The sequence below is a fragment of the Mauremys mutica genome, chromosome 13 (assembly GCF_020497125.1).
Source record: "Mauremys mutica isolate MM-2020 ecotype Southern chromosome 13, ASM2049712v1, whole genome shotgun sequence".
Taxonomy (NCBI): domain Eukaryota; kingdom Metazoa; phylum Chordata; order Testudines; family Geoemydidae; genus Mauremys; species Mauremys mutica.
Genome location: NC_059084.1, coordinates 58,604,424 through 58,625,683, shown reverse-complemented (window position 1 = coordinate 58,625,683; position 21,260 = coordinate 58,604,424). Strand labels below are relative to the sequence as shown.

Genomic DNA, 21,260 nt, shown 5'->3' with positions numbered 1-21,260 from the left:
AACAAATCTATCTATCTATCTATCTATCTATCTATCTATCTATCTATCTATCTATCTATCTATCTATCTATCTCCATCCACCATCCCCTATAAGTAAATGCACCAGTACAAAACTAGATATGCAATATATTTACAAATAAATACTAGATAAATAAATATCATTCCCATTTTAATGTAAGGTGAGTTGTACTGATTAAAATCACATTTACATCTTTAATCTCCATTGGAAGAGTTCCAGTCACTCAGATTCTCTTAAGTCCAGCTGGAAAAAGAAGAGTTGCATGATATACACTTATGTCCAAGTGAAGTGGGAATTACTTTCCTATGTCTGGTGGTGCAGTTGTCAGGATGATACCAGTTGAAATTCTGAGTTATGAAATATAAGGACATTTGCATTTATTCTGAAATAAAGTCCTAACAGCATCTCAAGCTGGCTATCATGAACTACCTGGGTTTCCACTGGCACAGCAGAAAAGCTATATCTTGAAAAAAGGTCCTTGTTCAAATGCCCTTAAATGCTACATATTTTCCAGTTATATTTTAAATGCTGTGGAGTGAGGAGTTGGAGTAGTCACTTGCTGTGGGGGTTGCATATAGGGATGAAAAAGGTTGGAAATGATGATTTAAGGCTAAGGTAAAGATATAATAAGGACCAGGTGGAAGAAGAAGAAATGAGAATCAGCTTATCTGAGTTTAAATCTATGTTTCTATGTGGTAGTGAATTTCCCTTTGTAATAGTTTTACTGGAAAAAATAAGGTAATTTAGGATAAATGTCCTTCCTTTTAATTACTCTCCATATGAGGCGTGACTTTTTTCTCAGTCATACCCATGTGAACGAAGCATTGCTTTACTAAATTAATGGAGTGACAGTGGTATAAAGTAGTATCAGGATTAGAATCTTTATGTTGACTTTAATCATCACTAATTGTTCGGGAGCTAAGAGTGACAGTCCCAAATCACCTCATGCACCTTGAATTCTATGTCAGATCTGAATGGTCAAAACCTCAGAAGAAACAAGCACTACATTGATTTGGTGTCACTAATAGGGATTGTTCTTCCTTGGCTTATTCCAAAGTCAAAATAAGTCAATTAAATGACCCCCTTGAGCTTTGGGTCAGGCCCCTTCTACGATTGGAATAACTGTCTCTAGAAGCAGCTGTCCATTCTATCAGATATTTGTTTCTGTTAAATATTCCCATGAGGCGCCTTGGCAGCATTTCCAAATATTTTAATTTGTTAATTATTATCTGAAATTTTATATCTTCAGTTTTTTTACTTCAAAAAAAGACATTCTAGTGAAGAGATGAGAAGAAGAGAGTCAAAGCAAAAATGAACAGAACAAAATTATATTCTCAGTATTTTACTGAACATAAACCAGTCTGCAGGATTCATTAAAATACATCAGAGTTACAGGTAAAAATAACCTTAATCATCATGAGACAAACCCAACTCAAAATCAATGCAAGTGAACACACAGATTTAGAGTACTTAGAATAACGATTAAACAGATTAGTCTTCTCAGACTTAATTACAGCAGACCTAGTATTCCACTTTGGTAAAATTTGCTGGTGAAGAGAAAGTCTTAAAGGCAAGAGGCTTAGCAAACAAAATAAACACACATCAAAAGGAATAGAACAAAATAATATTCTTGGACTTTTAATGAACTTAAACCACGTACAGTTTGCAGGATTCATTCAAGCCCATCAGAACTTCAGGTAGCAATCACCCCTCCTGAATCAAAAGGTGATTCTCTTCTGCCCTACACTAGTTACAGAAAAGATGAATTTATTTTGGGAGGTGCCAGTTCTGATTTTTACCAGTATGACAGAGAAGGGATTTGGTCTGTTGACTCCATGGCAGTTACTGCTGATTTATTCTTGGGTAAGTAAGGGCAGGTCTACACTAAGGGCGGGGGTCGAACTAGGGTACGCAAGTTCAGCTACGTGAATAGCATATCTGAACTCGAAGTACCCTAGTTCGAACTACTTACCCATCCAGACGCCGTGGGATCGAAGTCCGCGGCTCCAAGGTTGACTCCGCCACCGCCGTTTGCAGTGGTGGAGTACCGGAGTCGACCGGAGCGCGCGGGGAGTTCAAACTATCGTGTCTAGATTAGACGCGATAGTTCGAACTCCGAGAAGTCAAACTCACCGCGTCGACCCGGCAGGTAAGTGTAGACTAGCCCTTAGAGGAGAACCAGCCCCATGAACTGAATAGAGTTCTAGGCCTGAAGAAATTACATTTTCTCTGAAAATAATTTCCTGCCCAATGTTCTCCCCAAGGCGCTTTTCACCTCTTTGTTCCTCAGGCTGTAAATGATGGGGTTTAACATGGGGGTGATCACCGTGTAGGAGAGAGAGATGAGCTTCTTGGTGTCTGGGGAGTAGCTGGATTTGGGTCGGAAGTAGGTTGAACTGGCCGTGCCATAGAAGAGAGTCACCACCACCAGGTGAGAGGAGCAGGTGGAGAAGGCTTTGTGTCTGCCCTCTTCTGAGGGCATCCTAAGGATGGTGGTGATGATCCGCACATAGGAGACCAGGATCAGCAGGAATGGAAACATGATGAAAAGCACAGTTGCTGTGAGGGCCTCGATTTCGAAGAGGGAGGTGTCGGCACAGGACAACTCCAGCACAGGGGGGCTGTCACAGAAGAAGTGGTTGACATGATTTGGCCCGCAGAATGGCAGACTGAATATCCATATCGTCTGCACAGTGGCCACTGGAAATCCAGAGAACCATGAGGCACCAGCCAACTGGAAACAAGCCCTTTGAGTCATAATGTCCGGGTAGTGCAGCGGGTTGCATATGGCCACATAGCGGTCGTAGGCCATGGCGGCCAAAAGGCAGCACTCAGCTGCCCCAAAGAAGAAGAAGAAATACATTTGAGTTGCACATCCGGCAAAGGAGATGGCTTTATTTTCCATCAGGAGATTGACCAGCATCTTCGGGACAATGACCAAATTGAAGCAGATCTCTAATGAGGCCAAATTCCGTAGGAAGAAGTACATGGGGTTATTGAGAGCAGGGTCAAATGATGTGACTAGGATAATGAGCACGTTTCCTGTAAGGGTTATGGTATAAATACCAAGGAAGATGAGGAACAGCGGAACCTGCAGGTTCGGATGATTGGAAAACCCCACAAGGATGAATTCTGTGACAGTAGTGTGATTCATTATTCTCATGATGTTTCTTCAATGTGTTTCACCTGGAAGAAAGTTTTATAAAATGGTCTTGGTGAAGAGTTTGTATGATCATTTTTGTCCATCATCTACCTAATTATATGGGGATATATATTGTTAATTGACTGTAGATAGATAGATATTGATAGTAATATATCAAAATCTATATATCAGTGTTTGACTCTTTCTCTCTCAGATAATCTTATTTTTCTGTCTAGAACAAAGACAGAGAGACATGTATCTGAATAGATCTATCTATTCAGCATCATCTCTCTATATATATCACTATTTGTTTCTCCGTTGCTCAGGAGTTAGATAGTAATCTATATTCATCTCTCTCTCTCTCTGTCCCAGCTTCCCAAACACAAGATCTGAAACTCTGTAGATGGCCACTAACATTATTCACATTTTTATTCTATTAAGTAAAGATTAATACTTTCGTGAATCATATTTTATGCTATTTCACAAGCTCTAATCTGTAGGGGTTGGCGGTCTGGGAGAATCCATAATTTTCTTTATCTCCTCATAGCATATCCTCTTTCACGTTGCCTACTTGGGGGCCAGCCGTACAATGTTCCTTTTATTGATATGTTGGGGATGAAGTATAGGGAAGAACAGTCATTGAATCTTCAGTGGCAGATAGAATGTGATGGGAATGTTCAGCAAAATAATTCAATTTGGAGAAGAGTGGTGTGGAGTGAAATCAGAAGCCTCTCTTGTGCATAAGAACATTTTGAGGACATTTTACCAATCCTTTAATGATGTTTATCATAGGGTATGTATACACTGCAGTGTAACCCAGGTTTCAAAATCAGGTTCAAGCCCCACTCTCCTTACATCTACACCCAAATTGCTCTAACTCAGGGTTCAGAGCTATTGACCAGGCAGTGACGGGGGCAGCTGGGCTTGGCAGGCTCCTCCATGGTATTATTGTGCCGTGGTCAGCTGGGTTTCACAAACTACTATCTTGATAAAATGGAAGTGAATGACTGAACTCCCATTAACTTCCAATGGAATGGGGTCAGACACAAAACAGGACTGTACAAAGGACATTTGAGATAATAAGTGACATCTTTCAGAAACTCACAGTACAGTGCACATCTATGTTATGTTACCTCAGACCGTTATCGATCTTCATCCACTCTACTGACATTTGAGCCAGGAGTTCCAGGTGTTTAGGACCTGAAGCTAATAGTTCTAAGCCATCCCATCCAGCTATAAAATAAGGAAGAGTGAAATGAATCAGTAACAGTAATAAATAACAAAAATAATTTAAAAAAATCATGAGCTTAACAAAATATTACACCAGCTATCATGTCCTCTCCGTTTATCTATCTATCTATCTATCTATCTGCCCAGAGAGATATTGTAGATTCTTTTATATTGAAAGATAGATTAATTAAATACTTAATACACAGATGGCTCTACCGACTGAATATGTAGTAAGCTGTTCTTCCTAGGATGGATGGATGGATGGATGGATGGATAGATAGATAGATAGATAAATATGAAAAAGGTTTTCAAATGGTCCGGTATTTATAACTATTATGGAATAGCTATTAAAAATCATCCCCTGTGTAGAATTCTTCTTTTGCCTCTTTTGCCTAATACAAAGTCCTTAGCTGTTATTAAGCTTTGGATCAAACTCTGTTTGTTCATATGATATCTTCATTCTAACTTAAAACTAATTATCAATGGCACATATGCCATTTTGTTCACAATGTGTTTTTCAGTATAATAGATATTATTACCTGGAGAATCGGTTGTTGCTATATTTATGCCCAAGTAGCATTGTTTCTCATGGTAACCATATAAGAGTAATAATAAAAATAATTAAAATTAAATAAAATTATAACTAAAAAGAAAAATTAATCAAATGGGAAATTAATATTTATTTTCTTTTGTGCCAAAATAACTACTTATTTAATTGAAAATAGTCAACCTTACTATCCCCTCATTTATAGCAGTTTTAAACTGTTGTGACTTCAGTCACTCCAGTGGAGTTATCCGTGATTTCCACCAGTTTGAAAGAGTGGAGAACGAGCCCCGTTACCTGAAGTAATGTTCCTCCTGATTTACACCAGGATGAGCGAGAGGAGAATTACATCTCCATCACTTGTTTGCCAGCCTGGACTATATGGAAAATCTTTTCAAATGATCCAATATTTATAGAGATAATACCAGAAAGACTGACTATCTGAGTCCACACTCTTGATTTTTCTCATTCTCACTGAAATCTGAATCCAACCTCATGACTTCAGATAACATCTGATCAGTTTACAGGTAAAGTATGGGTTTTTTTGGTAGTTGTTTTTGCCCCCTCAGTGTGAGCCTTTCAAATTTATCCTGGGACCTGAAGAGCGGATACCCCAGGACACTCTGTCTGCTGTTCGCAATTCAGAGAATGGCTTAACCTAAATCTCTGGCAATTTAGAATTAGTGTCTGCCCTTAGTTGTGCTCACATCAATCCTCAAAACTCCATTGACTTCTACTGAGCTACTCCATATTGATACCACACAATAACTGATACCAGAATCTGGCCTTAGGGAGTTACTTTGGATGAAGTTCTTAAATATATTTAGATGCCTAGTGGAATTTTCAAAACTGTCTCGGAGCTGAAATTAATGATTTTTGGTACCCAGATGCTTTTGAAAATTCTACTAAGTATCTTTACAGGTGCCTAAATACCTTCAAAATCTGATTCATTAGCCTTTATTTCTTATCTGAACAGAACGTAGCTGTATTCTGAATTCTGTCTCTGATTCCTCCCCATTCCTCACACTGAATAGAAACTCACTCCATAAGTATTCTACTTGAAATCTTAGGGTCTACTTGCAATTTCAACTGTACTTGAGTAAGACTGTCTAAATCAGACTGTCTGTGGGTTTCTATGCAATATGTCTTATATGTCTGAGTGATTTTCAGTGGCATGAAAAGAAATATGCAGACGTGCCTAGATACATCTCATTTACTCCACTGAAGCCCAAGGAGCTAGTATAGGCCAGAGAAAAGTTGTGACCAAGAAGCATAAGAGAATAAAAGGTATAAAAGAAATAATAATGCTCATGTTGGTCCTCTGAGTGAAATAAATTCTTCACCTACCTTGGAAAGAAGCTGACTCCAAAGGATTCATGGTTGGATTCTACACAACTATATGAACATCCTTTAATGACCACTGGGATTTGGTCTCTTAGCCACCTCTGGGATTTATGAATGGAAATTACACAAAACCTCATTTCAATGATGTTTACATTTTGGGATCCTGAGAGTCCGTGCAGTAAATCATGGCCCTATGGATTCTAGGGCTAGATCACCAGTTTTCATCAGTTTTTCCTAATATCTAACCTCAATCTCCTTTGCTTCAGGTTAAGCCCATTTAGTCTTTTCCTAACTTTAATGGACATGGAGAACAGTTGATCATCAGTTTCTTTATTACAACCCTTAACATATTTGAAGACTGTTACCATATTCTCTTCTCATGACTACATATGCTCAGGTTTTTTACCCTTTCTTCCTGTGTCAGTTTTTCTAATCTTTTGATCATTTTTGTTGCTTTCCTCTGAACTCTCTCCAATTTGTCTACATCTTTCTTAAAATGTGGCACCCAAAACTGAACACAATACTCCGCTGATGCCTCATGACTGTTGAGTAGAAAGCTGACGTTATTTCTAGAATTGTTGGAATATTTTCAACAAAATATTTATGGACCTTACTGATGTGTTTCTTTTTCTTTGTCATGATATGTACCATGTTATTTTATATCAAATCTTAATAAAAATAGTGTAAACCTTACCAAAATCTTACCACATTTACATTTACAAAACAGCATTAGCTGTAAATTAATTTTTTTGAAAAAATGTTTTGAATAAACAGTTAATGTTTTTTTTTTATTTTTAATTCCATTTGGAATCATTCAAAATGAAAATAATGTGGATTGTTAAAAGTGTTTTAATTTTTATTTTTAATCCACCTCTAATTTTTTCACAATATTGTAAGGATCCTATTGGAGTGATGGGGAAGAAAATGGTTTGGTGATAAAAGAAGTGGATTTGGGGAAAAAAGGCCTACGTTTCCAAAAATAACCAGGTTTTTTGCCCGTATACCATATGGAATAAATTGGATTGTTGTGTTCTCTTAATTAAAATGGCAGAAAATTTGAGTACTTCACCTCCTGGAGGTCTTGCTCCAAAGGCAAATGTCCCATTGACTTCAAGATCACCAGATAAGGGCTTTAAAGGGTAAATCTCAAATCACTGAAGAGTGAGAGCTGGTGCATTTGATAAGACTTCTTGTTTCTTTAACTCAACCCATTTTCACTTACCTCTTCAATGAATAGTGTGTTCTGACTACCTTCAAAGGAACTGTCTGTTGACTTAGTAAGAGAATTGGAATGTTTTGTGGAGTCCTCCTGGACATGGTCCCTGGAACATCTTAATATTGAGACTACTGGAACAAATGATTAATGCACTGTTCTTTTAGGAACATAAAACCACACAGAGATTTAGGCCTTGATTTCAGTGAGGCTATTAAACCTGTGCTTAATTTTAAGTGCGTCCATACTTGAAGATTACTGAACAAATCCTATGGTTAAAGTCAGACATATGCATAAGTACATTGCTGAATTGGGCCCTTAATAAACTTTTGCTCATCTCCTGGGAAGTTCTCTGGCCTGTGTTGTATAGGAGGTCAGACTAGATGATCACAACATTCCCTTCTGGCCTGGGAATCTACTAATCTATTCTTCCTCATCTACCTTGGTTGAATGTGCAGGAACTTTAATCCCTAATATTTTTTCCACACTATGAAATAAAATTTTAGAGCATGATTCTCATTTGCACTAAGGTCCCTTAATGCTAACACTTAGTTCTTACATAACATTTTTCGTCGGTAGATCTCAATAAGCTTTACTGATACTTTAAGACTGATGTGATACTGGAAGGGGGCCTACAGTTACATTTACAAGCACTTTAACGTTCCTTAAACCTGCCGGAGTATTGGAAAAGGTGGCTCAGTGTAAATTAGTATCAGGCCCTAAGTGCCTAAGAGATAAGAGCTTTATGAATATGTCTACATTGCAAGTAAAAACCTGCAGCTGACCCATGCCATCTGACTCAGGCTCACAGGACTCGGGCTGTGGGGCTGTTTAATTGCAGTGTATACTTCTGAACTGAAGTTGGAGCCCAGGCTCTGAGACCCTGCAAGGAGGGAGCATTCCAGAACTCGGGCTGCAGCCCAAAACAGAATATCTACACCACCATGAAACAGCCCCATAGCTGGAGCCCAACGAGCCCAAGTCAGCTGGCATAGGTCAGCCTCGGGTGACTCATTGCAGTGTAGACATAAAGTATGTGTGTTTTACCCTCTGTACTGTGTCTCAGGGAACTCTTAACTGCATTTTTATATTGCACATGTGCAGTGTCGTGGGCCTTATTCTTTTCCATCTTGTGTGGTCATTTAGATCTGTGCAAAGGGAGTGCGAAGTGGGACTAACAACAGTAGAGTCAGACTCTTAAACTGGGCTGAATACAGGTATTTAATGATTATCCAGACTGTACTTTTCTTTCATTTTGATGACCCTTTAGGTTAACAGATGTGTCCCTTTAAGGTGAAATCTTTGGTTTTGTCAATGGGGCAGTAATATAGTCTAATTGTTAGGATTCTGAATTGGTAGCTTGGATATCTAATTTTAGTCCCAGTGCTAACACTGCCTTTCTGTGTAACTTAGTGGAGTTACTTCAGATCCTTTGGAATACTACTCAAACGAGTCTTCGATGACAGGCATCTGCAAACAGGCACCAAGATCTTGGTTTACAAGGAAGTTGTCATCCCCCGCCTTTTCTATGGGTGTGAGACCTGGGTAATCTACAGATGACATCTCAAGTGGATGGAGTAGTTCCAGCAGTGCTGTCTCAGGAGGACTCTCAGGATCAGCCGGGAAGACTGACACACTAACATCAGCATTCCTGTGCAGCCAACATCACCAGTATAGAAACACAGGTCATGAAACACCAACTCCACTGGGCCGGCCACTGTGTATGTATGCCTGACACTTGCCTCCCGAAGCAAGTACTCTTCTCTCAGTTAAATCAGAGAAGAAGCAAGTACTTCTCTCTCAGTTAAGTCAGAGAAGGGCTTGCGGAGGGCAGTGAAAGCACTTCAAAGTCATACTGAAATTACACCTTAAAAATGGAGGCATCAACCCAACAAACTGGGAGGATTTGGCGTGGAACAGAACACAGTGGTGCCACACCATATACCAAACTACCACTCACTTTGAGGAGAACAGATGTGTTCATGAGACAGAGAAGTAACAAAGGAGGAAAGAAGGGGCACAATACTCCAGCCAATAACTATGTCTCCTCCAAGATCACACCTGTCACTTCTGTGGGAAAATCTGTAGGGCACGAATTGGGCTCCTCAGCCACTTAAAAACTTACCAATGAACCCCCTTGGCAGACATCATCCTTGCACTGAGTGATAGCTGAAGACTGCCATGCAAGTAGGGGTGGGCCCATGGCACTGGTCCCCTCATGTGGTGTGCTTGTGTAACACTGATAGACCCTGGTTGTCGATGGGCAGGATAGAACCTGAGACCTCTGAAATTTAGTGCATGAGCCTCTATTGCATGAGCTAAAAGCCACAAGGCTCTTAGCTAAGTCTGTAGCAGACTTAGCAATCTGTAGGTGATCCAGGTGCCACTAGACAGTGACAGAGCACAACACCCAACAGGCATGGATTACACTAGAGGCTCCAGATTGCATGAAAAATGGGTGAATGCTGGTACAATACCTGCACTTCACCATGGATAGCATCTTCTGGACCAAGAACAAACATACCCCTCCTTTGGATGTTCTTTAGATTTAAACCTAGGTCTTGTGGTGACTGGTGTCTTGAAAACACCTAGATAAACACAGAGAACCTGAACCTCGGCTTGTGTGGTTGGAGTCAGTATGTTGGGAAGAGATCCAGTTTGGGGGATCAGGGTTTACCAATGCCACCTGGTCATATTTGTCATTTAGGCAGAGGAAGGACAGTTGGGTTTGGCCGGGTCCTGTATTTTGGCTGAGCAAAGTCTGAATACATATTGAGCAATGGCTCCTTGTATCTCTGGAGAAAGCAAAGTACTTCCAGGTCTAATAACATAGAACAGAAAAGCAAAGGTATTGCAGTTACTGCAACTCCGCCAAAGACATGAGAGATCCCATGCCCATCCCTCCTACTTTCCATTAATCTCATATACGCTGCTGCCACTTAGTGGCGTTGTATTGTCTTTGAAAGGAGAAGCAGGCTGAATTGGGCGCAAGGAAAGATACCAAATTGCTGTCATCCCATAGAGACTCACTCTGTCCTCCATGGCAGCTACCATTCCTGCAAGATGCATTAGAAACCTGGGGCCAGAGCCTCAGCTGGTGGTAATCAGTTTAGATTAATTGAGTTCAATGGCTGTGCCAGTTTACACCAGTTGAAGATCTGTTCTCTGGCCTCCATTACATCAACAGTGCAACTGATGAGATGTTTATGGCCATGTTCTATAAGATAGATAAGTATATCTCCATATTATATGGAATCTATCTCATAGAGCTGGAAGGGAGTTTGAAAGGTCATCAAGTCCAGTCCCCTGCCTTCACAGCAGAATTAAGTACCATCCCTGACAGATTTTTGCCCCAGGTCCCTAAATGACTCCCTTAAAGCTTGAATTCACAACCCTGGGTTTAGTAGGCCAATGCTCAAACCACTGAACTATCTAATAAGACTAATAAGACAGGAAAGAAAAGAGAACTGGGAACTATGGGGAAAATACAGGTCTGTCGCATCTTAAGCGCATTTAACATGCGCAATTTCAGCTTTATGCGATAGGCAAAAGTCAAAACAAAGAGAAAAATAACAATTTAAATGCTGTTTCTGAAGTGCAGGTGATTCTGCCCGCCATTCAACTCAATGTAATTTTGACTATACACGGTTTTCGCTTTACACGCTAACTGCGGAACGGAACCCCCGCATAAGATGAGACTCGCCTGTAGTCTTAAAAGTGTTTGTTTAAATGACAGCAGTGGATGAGTCCTATGAAAAGAGTACTATAACTCATGTGAAAGGTGTGGTATAATGAGATAAGATAGCCACCCAGAGAAAAGGATAGGAAAGGATCAGCTAATGGACACTAGAGGTAGAAGATGATGAGGTGTGGAGAAGGGGTAGCTATATTGCGTAACAACTGTGGGCCAGATTTTGAAATCAATGGGAGTTAGTCACCTGGGAACAGATGTTAAAGGTACTTAGGGACCTTATGGAACTTTCAGAAGTATCTAGGCACCTAACTCCCATTGATTTAAATGGGCATTGGCTCCTGTGTGCTTTTCGAAATCATAATAGGCTCTTAAAATCCTTTAAAAATCTGTCCCTGACTGCCTATCTGTTCAACTATGTGGAAAGATAGAGTGTGGGATTTTCAAAGCTATTTAGGACAGGGGGAGGTCGATTTCCTATTATTTCTATTTCATTTGTCAGGGTAGGAAGTTAGTAAAAATCCCATCAGGGAGCAGATTTAAAATAGTCCAATTGAGTTTGAGCTCAACAAGGCAAACACGTTAATAAATCCCTTTGAAATTATAATCCACAAAACTATAAAAGGCATTATACAGTGGGTGACTGGGAAGTGAGAGGAAATTGGGAGACACTGAGAAATAGCCTGTGCCTTTCTGGTCTCAAACCAAAGAAAAATAAATGGTATTAATGAGTTTATCTTGTTACTGATAGGACAATGTCCTAAAAGACCCAAAGGATATGAGAGTGTGCAGCCACTCAAAAGATATGTATCTTGATAGATAGATAGATAGATGCTAACAGAAGGTTTCATGTCAGAAGAAATATCATACAAACTTCTACATCAGGTAACATTTTCATTCTTTTTGTTAGTGTAAATTGATTGTTTTTCACCTGTTTTCAATCTGCACTCAAGAAGTCAAGCAACAGAAAATTAGGAATGGATTTATTGTATATCCAATGACAATGATTCAGTGACACGTGGTTCACCATCACACAAAGGTGATTTGTCAAGACAAGAGTTGTGTTCCTTTTAACAACAATTAACCTAGATGAACATGCACAGTTGTAAATGTCTAGACACTCACAAACGTTTGGGCTAGGACAACATTGGTGCCTTGTAACAAACATTTTTGTGGGGTAGCTAGACTGATTGGTGATCACTTGACTTGAGTTAAAAGATCCTACTCTCATTAATGTTGACTTCTGATTTATATCAGTGCAATAATCAACCCCATTCACTTTAATTTACACCTGGGTGAGTTGATAATCAGACCCATTGCATTTAATAGTTAATCATGCTTTGCAATGGTACAAGTGAGATAAGAAACAGGCACTAACGTCTTCAAGGCTAAGAGGAGGGCAGGCTGAAAATTTTCCACCAAAACTGCTTTTTTGATGTAAAGTTGGATTTTCAATTAAACTTTTTCTCTCCCACAAAAAATGACCAATTTCAATTTCTTTGTCCAAAAAACAAACCTGTGAAAGTGGAAAAGCTTTTGATTTTTCAGCCATTTGTGGCCCAAAACTGAAGAAATCTGATTTGGAAGTGCCACCATGGTGCTTCATGGGAGTTGTATTGCTGTGTCTTGTGTGCCCATTCTGCTTCATGCATGGCATTCCTCAGCCAAGGCGTCAGTAGCACAGCCAGGAATGCAACAGAAATGTATGCCTTTCACTGCTATCTGGAGTAAGGTGACATATCCTGGTTATGCCAGCTGAGAAGCTAGCCCGATTGTTCTGATCTGATAGTGTTTTACAAAGGTGTAAATGATGACACAAGGTGTAACACTGCTGATCTCTCTATGCCGCAGTTCCTGATTTATGTTGGTGGTGTGAGGATAAAGGAATTAGGGTTTGTGAAGCACTCATTACACTGTTGGTTTCCTGTAAGTACCTAGGTAGACAGAACCACTAGATCATATTGGCATCACAAGCAGTAAAGCACTTCTGAGCTTTCCAATGTGTTCGTAAGATTATGGAAATGTTGGAATGAAAAGGTTTAAGAGCAGGTGAGATAGTAGAAAAATTGGGGGCATCTTTTATGGCTAAAGATTAAAAGTCCAGTTGGACAGCTGCTTCACAGGTGATTGGGGGTAGTATGTTGGGAAGAGAACTGAGTTTGGGGGGTCAGGGATTATCTGATTACTAACTAGTGATGGTTGCTTTTAGTATAATTGATAGAAATCTGTAACCTTGGAGCTAAAGGGCCAGGATTCTAATCCTACTCTCTGCAGTGTGTGTGTTATTGTGTCTGTGTTCCACAGTACATTAATTATTTACAACACAACATTGTTTTTCTCTAGACAACAAATGGCTGGGCTAGAGAAGGTGAACCAAACCACTATCACAGAATTTCTGTTGGTTGGATTTGAGACCCGTCCCGAGCTGCAGATAACCCTCTTTGTGATGTTCTTCACTATCTACCTGTCAACCGTTGCTGGGAACATTCTCCTCATTCTCACAGTTTGGACTGACCATCATCTCCACACTCCCATGTACTTCTTCCTCAGCAACTTGTCCTTCCTGGAAACCGGCTATGTTTCCAATGTCATCCCCAGGCTGCTGGTGAGTTTTCTGACGCAGGACAAGACCATCTCTCTGCCAGGTTGTTGCATCCAGTTGTATGTTTTTAGCTTCCTGGGCACTACTGAATGTTTTCTCCTGACTGGGATGTCCTATGACCGGTACTTGGCAATATGCAGACCGTTACATTATGTAACTCTGATGAGCCCCAGGACTTGCCTTCTCTTGGCAGTTGCTTCTTGGACATGTGGATTTGTGGCTCCTTCCTTCACAGTAATTACGACGTCTAAGCTGGCATTTTGCAGCCAGGGTGAAATTAACCACTTCTTTTGTGATTTAACAGCAGTGTTGAGACTTTCCTGTGAAGACACCAGCATCGTTAAGGTAACATCCCTGATCTTAGCTTCCATCATTACCCTGGTCCCATTTGTCCTGACCATTACATCCTACATCTATGTCATCCTAACCATCCTCGGAATCCCATCCACTGCTGGGAGGAAAAAGGCCTTTTCCACTTGTTCCTCTCACCTCATTGTTGTGTCAACTTTCTATGGGGCTCTGATCATCATGTATGTGGTGCCCTCAGGAAACCAGTCTCTGGATTTCAACAAGGTGTTCTCCCTGCTCTACACAGTGGTGACTCCCATGTTCAACCCCATTGTCTACAGCCTGAGGAACAAAGAGGTGAGAGATGCCTTGGGAAGAGTAATCCATAAAATGTTGCTTTCTCTCTTGATGTAGCAAAGTTCTATGCCCGCATTTTCAAGTGAAATCACAAGGGAAGAAAATTCAGCAGAGAAATTCTAATGTCAAACACTCCAACAACAACATCCTAGGTTCTTGAATGCCAATGATTCTGTTTCACCAATGGTTTTATAATTCAAAGGTTACCTGAAAAGTGTGCAAGTGTGTGGATGTGGGTGGGTATGAAAGAAAAAGAGAGATGATGAGCTATTTTGTTCATTTTTCCTTCTTCTATGATGTAGCTATCCGAAATTCACATCTAGGGTAACCTGGATGTTTCTACAGACGGAGGTTTATGATTTCAGAGACACCAAGGAAATTCAACCCGGTTAACTGAGAATGCCTGGCACACATTAAAACTCCCTCCAGGAGAAATTTTCCAGGCTGCTGTGTTGGGTCCAAATCCACTGGACCTGTGTGCTTTACATTTCCTGAAATCTGAGCAGGCTACAGAACTGTCTCTTCCAGGGCACCTCAAGCACATATCCTGGGTGTAGGTGGTCCATCTGTTACCATTTTACCATATCCCAACTGCCCTAAACCCCCACCAGGAGCAAAAATAACCCCTTCAGCCTCCCGAGTTGCCTAAGTACATCCTCTTCCAGAACTCTCCATGGTATAGGTATACTGGGTTTATAGTTTAACTCTGCTGGGAAGTGCCTTGATGCTAATATCCAATTATATAAGTTAGGATAGACCACTGTCGGAGAAAAACTCAGTTCTCACTTGTTGGTTGGGTGCAGCAGAGTCAGATACTTTATTTATTCTCAAGCAATTGCAAAGAGGGAGAGAGTGCCCTAAGACACAGGGTTTCCCCCTCTTAGGCAGGTCTCTCTCCAAGTAAACAATTACAGCAAGCATTTATACTTTTTGTTACCTACAATAATGAGCAACAGCTGCATTTTGTTTATACATAGGCTATCTTGTTATCTTATTTTTCTCACTTCTATTTAGATGCCAATTTACATTCCTCATTATCGACACAAGGTCGCAATGACTTCTCCCACAGTTCTTTCCCACTCGCTTCACACAATCCTATCGACACAAGATTGCAACGACTTCTCCCACAGTTATTTTCCAGTCGCTTCACACAATCCTCGCTTCTACAAATCTCGCGTTATTAGGGTTAAAGCTAGCCTAACTCTTGCTAACAGAGACTGTCTTGCATTAAGATCCCCTATAAATCCCTGTCAGTTCTTTCTTTACTTCCACACCACAGTGATATTTATTCTGCCTTGGCTGCCTTTCAGCCAAGACTTTGTTTGGCATGGTTGTTGCTTTTCTGACTTGTTTTAATGTAAACTTGCTTAAATGACATTTATAAGCCACTGTGCAGGACAAGGGTGATATGTGCGGAGAAGAGATGATAGAGAAGACACCTGAACAAACTGCCAAAACCTGCTTGAGGAAAAAGAGGAAAATCCCTATATGGAGTAAAGGTTAAAAAGAGAAATAACAAAATGAAAATAGCATGGACAGCAAATATTATGCAAGCTGAAACATATGCATGCACATTGTATGAGTTGGACAAGACACATAATACTTCATCTTGATTGGAAAAGAGTAATGAATATGTAAATTGGAAGATGTGACTTCTGGAAAGTTACATGGCAGGCAGTGGTAGAACCCCTTATGGGTCTGAGTGATTCCCTATGACATCATGGATGGGTATATCTGTATTAGAATGTAAGGGGGTCGGTAGTGTGTTAGGAGAATGTCATTGCGACCCACCTACACCCCAGGAGAGGGTGACTGATGCCTGTCTTTTTCCGTACATCTGTTATTTCTCACTCTAATAGGAACTGCCATCACAAGGTGCGCTTTTGGTTCAAATAAAGATTTGAATGAAGAAACCTGAGTATCTCAGACCAAGAGTGTGTCATTCTCACACAACAGCTCTTATGAAGCACATGACAGTGACACAAACAGACACACAGGCAGGCTCTGCATAGGGTTGTTGAACTCTTCATGTATCACAGAAAATATGTAGATCCAGGCAGAAATAATAAACACACCAACATGCATTTCCTTGCCTCAGTTTCCTCATTATTCTGGAACATTCTCTGGGCTTATGACAGAGTCTTCTGGGGTGTCCAGGATCTACTGCACATCCACATGGCTGCATCTCTGAATCATGCAGTCTCTCTTTCTCTCTCTAAGTCAGCTAGCTTTCTTCTTCCTCAGTAGTCCCAGAGTTAAACAAGGACACCCTGGTAGGGAAGCAAGCCTGTCTCATCTTCTCTCCTGCCCAACATTTTCTGTGTGTCTCCTCCTGACTCACTGAGCCTCCATGGTTTCTAAAGGCTCGCACCACTGCCTGGATTTCTTTGTTCTGCTGCAGGGCATTTTCCACACTCCAGAGCCCTGCAGAGAAACTTGGGCCATGTCTATACATACAGGACTGTATCAGTACAGCTGCCCCACTGCAGGGCACATGTGGTGAAGATGCTCTGTGCCGACGGGAGAAAGCTCTCTGGTCGGCATAAAACCCCACCTCTGCGAGCGGCATAAGCTGTGTCGGGAGGAGAAACTCTCCCTCTGACATAGTGCTGTGCACACAAGCGCTTATGTTGGTGTAACTTATATCACTCGGGGGATGGGTGGAATAGTCACATCCCTGAGCAACGTAATTTTTACCAGCAGAGGATGTAGCATAGACAGGCTTGGCTGAACTGGTTTCCCAGTTCCTTCTGAATGGGTGAACATTACAATTTAATGACCCACCCTTGTACCCTGTCTGAAAGGGATGTGCTACAGTCCTGTCAACCATCTGCTCTGAGGCATTCCATGAGGCATTCCACTGAGGCATTCCATGATTCAACAATTTCATAACATCCACCAGGATTCATAAGCTGTGCATAGACAGATTCCCTGAATTGTGCGATTTTCAGAGTCATATTTTGAAGATTTAAGAGGGACTTAAGTACATGGGCTTTGTGTGATTCTGGTCATCTTTACAAGGATAAATTTACCCCAGCCCCAAGCATTCACTAAATTATTAGGCCACAATCATCTCTTGTTTTCATTGAAAGAAGCAGCATTAGCAATGTCTACATAAACAGCTGGAGTGCTGTATCCAGTTCTGTGCGCCAAATTGACAAATTGGAGCAAGTCTAGAGCAGAGCAACAAAAGTGATCAAAGGTTTAGAAAACCTGACCTGTGAGAAAGGATAAAACAGCTGGGCATGTTTAATATTGAGAAAATAAGTCTGAGGGGGGACCTGATAACAATCTACACATATGTTAAATGTTGTTATAAAGAGGAAGGTGATCAATTGTTCTCGATGTCCACTGTAGGGATGACAAGAATGGGATTAATCTGCAGCCAGGGAGATTTAGGTTAGGTATTAGGAAAAACATTTTAAGTCTCAGGGTACCTGAGCTCTGGAACAAGCTCCCAAGGGGGGTTGTGGAATCCCCATCATTGGAGAATTTTAAGAACAGGTTGGGCAAACACCTGTCAGGGATGGTCTATGTTTACTCAGTCCGGCCTCAGCACATGGGCTGGACTTGATGACTTCTCAAGGTACCTTCCAGCCCAACATTTCTCTGATTCTATGATCTGGTATTTCAGACAAATGTGAAACAATAAACCATGGTTTACATAGAAGATAAATCAAAATGAGCAAAACCTGTTATGACAAAAGTGGGGGAAGGGAACTCAGTGGTGAACCTTGATCTCTTTCCCAAAATATGGTTTATGTACTAGATTTCACAGTTGTCATATTGAAATGTAAGGGGGAGGATACAGTTACAGCACATCTCCCCCCACCAATCGCAAGAGCGATGATTGTAACCCATTAAGGCTGAATGAGTCTAATCACCAAACAACTGAGCAACCATCTGGCAGCAGCACGTTTGGCTGGCTGACTGTGAGAAACAGGTCTGAGACAGAAGAAAAGATTTTACACCTCAGGCCTGTAACACAGATCACTGAACAATATTGTAATTGGTGGCCAGAGAGACGTACTGAGGGTGTTTAAAAAAACAAAAAACAAAAAAACAAAAAAAACCCATAGCTTTTCTGAAAGACAGACTAGGGGGAGTCATGCTCTGGAAGACAAAATAGGACAAAAGCTCCTTGACTTACTAAGAGAAGGTGAACTGGTTCTGTTCTATTCCTGTAACTTAAGTGGAAAGACCATTGGACTTAGCTTTAGTGAAATGTAAGATTAGAGGAGTCAAAACATGCATGTGGTCTGGTTGTAGTTTTGAAATGATTTAATCTAAAGCTTTGTTCTGTTTGCTAATAACTGAACTTGTTTTCAAAAGGATGTTTATCACCATATCAGTGGTCATAGGCCCCCAAAGAGAGGAAACACACATGTCCAGTTGAACCTATTCAGTAATAAGAGGTTGGCATTTGATTAGGGGTTTGTACCCAGGTCCTGATCCAAGAGTAGAAGGAACATAAGATTCTACGGGCAAGAGACCAAACGCGTGAGCCAGTAGACTCGGAGAGACCACACGGTGGTTGGAGGTGCAATTAGCACTGTAACCATCTTCAGTGCTAATTGTGCCTTTTTGGACTGCCCACATCTTGGTTTTCCTGCTATGACAGACCACATGTTTGTAATCAAGGCAACTGTTTCATTGCTCCTTAGGTTGGTGCTCATGACAGAAGCTGGTTGAATGCTGCAAATGCCAACCAGAAAACCAAACAAAAAATAGGTTGATACAACAGTTAACCAAACTGTGGACTATGATCCATGGGACACTTGCTGTTGACATGCCTCAGGTTCCTCTGTAGTGCCATCATCTGGCAGAAAAAAAAACATTGGGTGGGTGAGGCCGTAGGTAGATCTGGGAAAAAAGTAGTGGTGATACTCTTCTGAGCTCCACCCATCAAATGAGCTCGGCACATGTGAGTCACCAAGTAGATTGTGGTCTCCGGGTAAAATGTACCTAGTGAAATTTGGCTGCTGCTTTGTTTGGGTCTGTCAGGCTCCAAGGGCTTGGCTCTTTCTTGAGTCGGGAGAAGGGAACATGGATGATACTTCCCTAAATGCCCTTGGGGGCAGCAGAGGGTAACGGATGGGAGTCAGATAGTTTGGAATCTAATCCTCAGATTTAACTATTCCATCCTGTCTGCCTACAATATACAAAAGCCATGCTGATATCTTAAAAGGTGGGGGGTTTTTTTGAGATCATGTCACTAGCTGCACACAACTAAAGGCTGACTTCAGATACCTCTAGAGAATTTGGCCATAAACTCTGAAAATAACCCAATCTCTAGATGACTCTGCTTCAAAGTTTCAAAGAAAGATAAAAGTGGCTTGGTCAAAAGAGATCTCATTTATGACATGAGATTAAATAGCCAGATTGTCTCCTCTGGAGTGACATGAGTAAAATTGCCTATGATCGCAGCTACTTAAACATGTTAATAGATCCCTTTTGTAGCACATGCCACAATATTTGTAAAATCCATGAAACAGGAAGGAGTGGGAAGTGGGAGGAGAGAGAGAGAGAGAGAGAGAGAGAGAGAGAGAGAGAGAGAATTCCCTGGGTCTTAGTGATCTGAAATAAACAATAAAAAGCCAAGGGATCTCAAAGCCAAAGAGTCTTTCGTGAATGAATGTTGTCAGTGGACCATTCTGAGGATTTACCTCGTTCTGTCTGATATAATCGTTTCAGACATGGCTGGGTGCATGCTGGATGGATGGAGGCTGTGTTTTATATGAGAGAGAGAGAGAGAGAGAGGTGGCCAATGGAATATGTCTGATTACTGTTCAAGACAGAATGGATGAAGTGTCAAGATTCACAACAGGTAATTTTTTCTTTCTTTTAGTTCTTTGTTTAGTCAAAATTGATATTCTTTTTTTTTTTGCAAAAATTTCTTTAGATGGGAAATAGCTTTTTGAGGAAACAGAAATTTCAACAAAATAAATTGTTTTAATAAAAAAAAGTGTTTTCACCGAAAAAAGAAAATAAAAAAGCGGTAAGTTTGTTTATTTGTTTGTTTTTGACAACCAATCTCTCCATCCCCCAAAATTGTGTGTGTGTGTTTTTTTTTCAGTGAAAACTCCAAACATTTCAATACAATTTTAGGTTTTTCTTTTTTTTTTTAATTTTCATTAAAATTGTTCATCGGGTAGAAAATAACTTCCCTGCTAGCTCCATTTACCAGTCCCTTTTGTTTCCATCTATCTTTTCAATAAATATTGTTTTCATTCTTTCAATCCTTTTTTTTCCCCCTGTCCAGATCTGAACTCCCTCTATTTCTGCTCTATCCTATTATGGGATGGGGAGATCAGTACCAGAACACAATATTCTAGAAGAAGACATTTATTAATTGATGGAATGGCACAGGAGTATTTTCAGTGTTATTCTCCATCACAATTCTTATTCATCATGGCTGAGGGTTTTTTTTCAACTGAGCTTAATTTTCTGGCTCCCACTGAAAGTTATAGCTTGTCCCTTTGAAAATAACAGACAGTAGGACACTTGAGTAGTAACTTTCCATTCCTGGGTAAAATATCTTATAGAATCATAGCTTCATAGACCATTGTGATCATCTACTCTGACATCCTGTATAACACAGGCCAGAGACCTTCCCCAAATTCCCACAGGCCCTACAATTTCCCCAACCTCCCTTCATGTCTCAGTTCCCCGTCTATGAAAAAGAGAGAAAAAAACACTGCCCTTTCAGCTGTGTTACACGTGGGGAGAATGAACTAATCAATGTTTGTCAGTGACATGGTGACAGGTCAGCTGCCCATTTCCCTTTTTCTGGTCTCTCTGAGCACACACTTCTTGCCTCTTCCCTGTCT

The 21,260-nt window shown here is 40.7% G+C and overlaps 2 protein-coding genes across 2 annotated transcripts; one reads left to right on the top strand and one right to left on the bottom strand.

Annotated features, from left to right (window-relative positions):
* Positions 1–2,237: 2,237 nt before the first annotated feature.
* On the bottom strand, positions 2,238–3,182 carry LOC123348867 (olfactory receptor 10A4-like). Its single transcript, XM_044986551.1, has one exon. It carries the CDS (start codon positions 3,180–3,182, stop codon positions 2,238–2,240), a length of 945 nt encoding a protein of 314 aa, XP_044842486.1.
* A 10,351-nt stretch (positions 3,183–13,533) lies between these two features.
* Positions 13,534–14,487, top strand: LOC123347877 (olfactory receptor 6M1-like). Its single transcript, XM_044985066.1, has one exon. The coding sequence runs from the start codon at positions 13,534–13,536 to the stop codon at positions 14,485–14,487; it is 954 nt and encodes a 317-aa protein (XP_044841001.1).
* Positions 14,488–21,260: the final 6,773 nt, after the last annotated feature.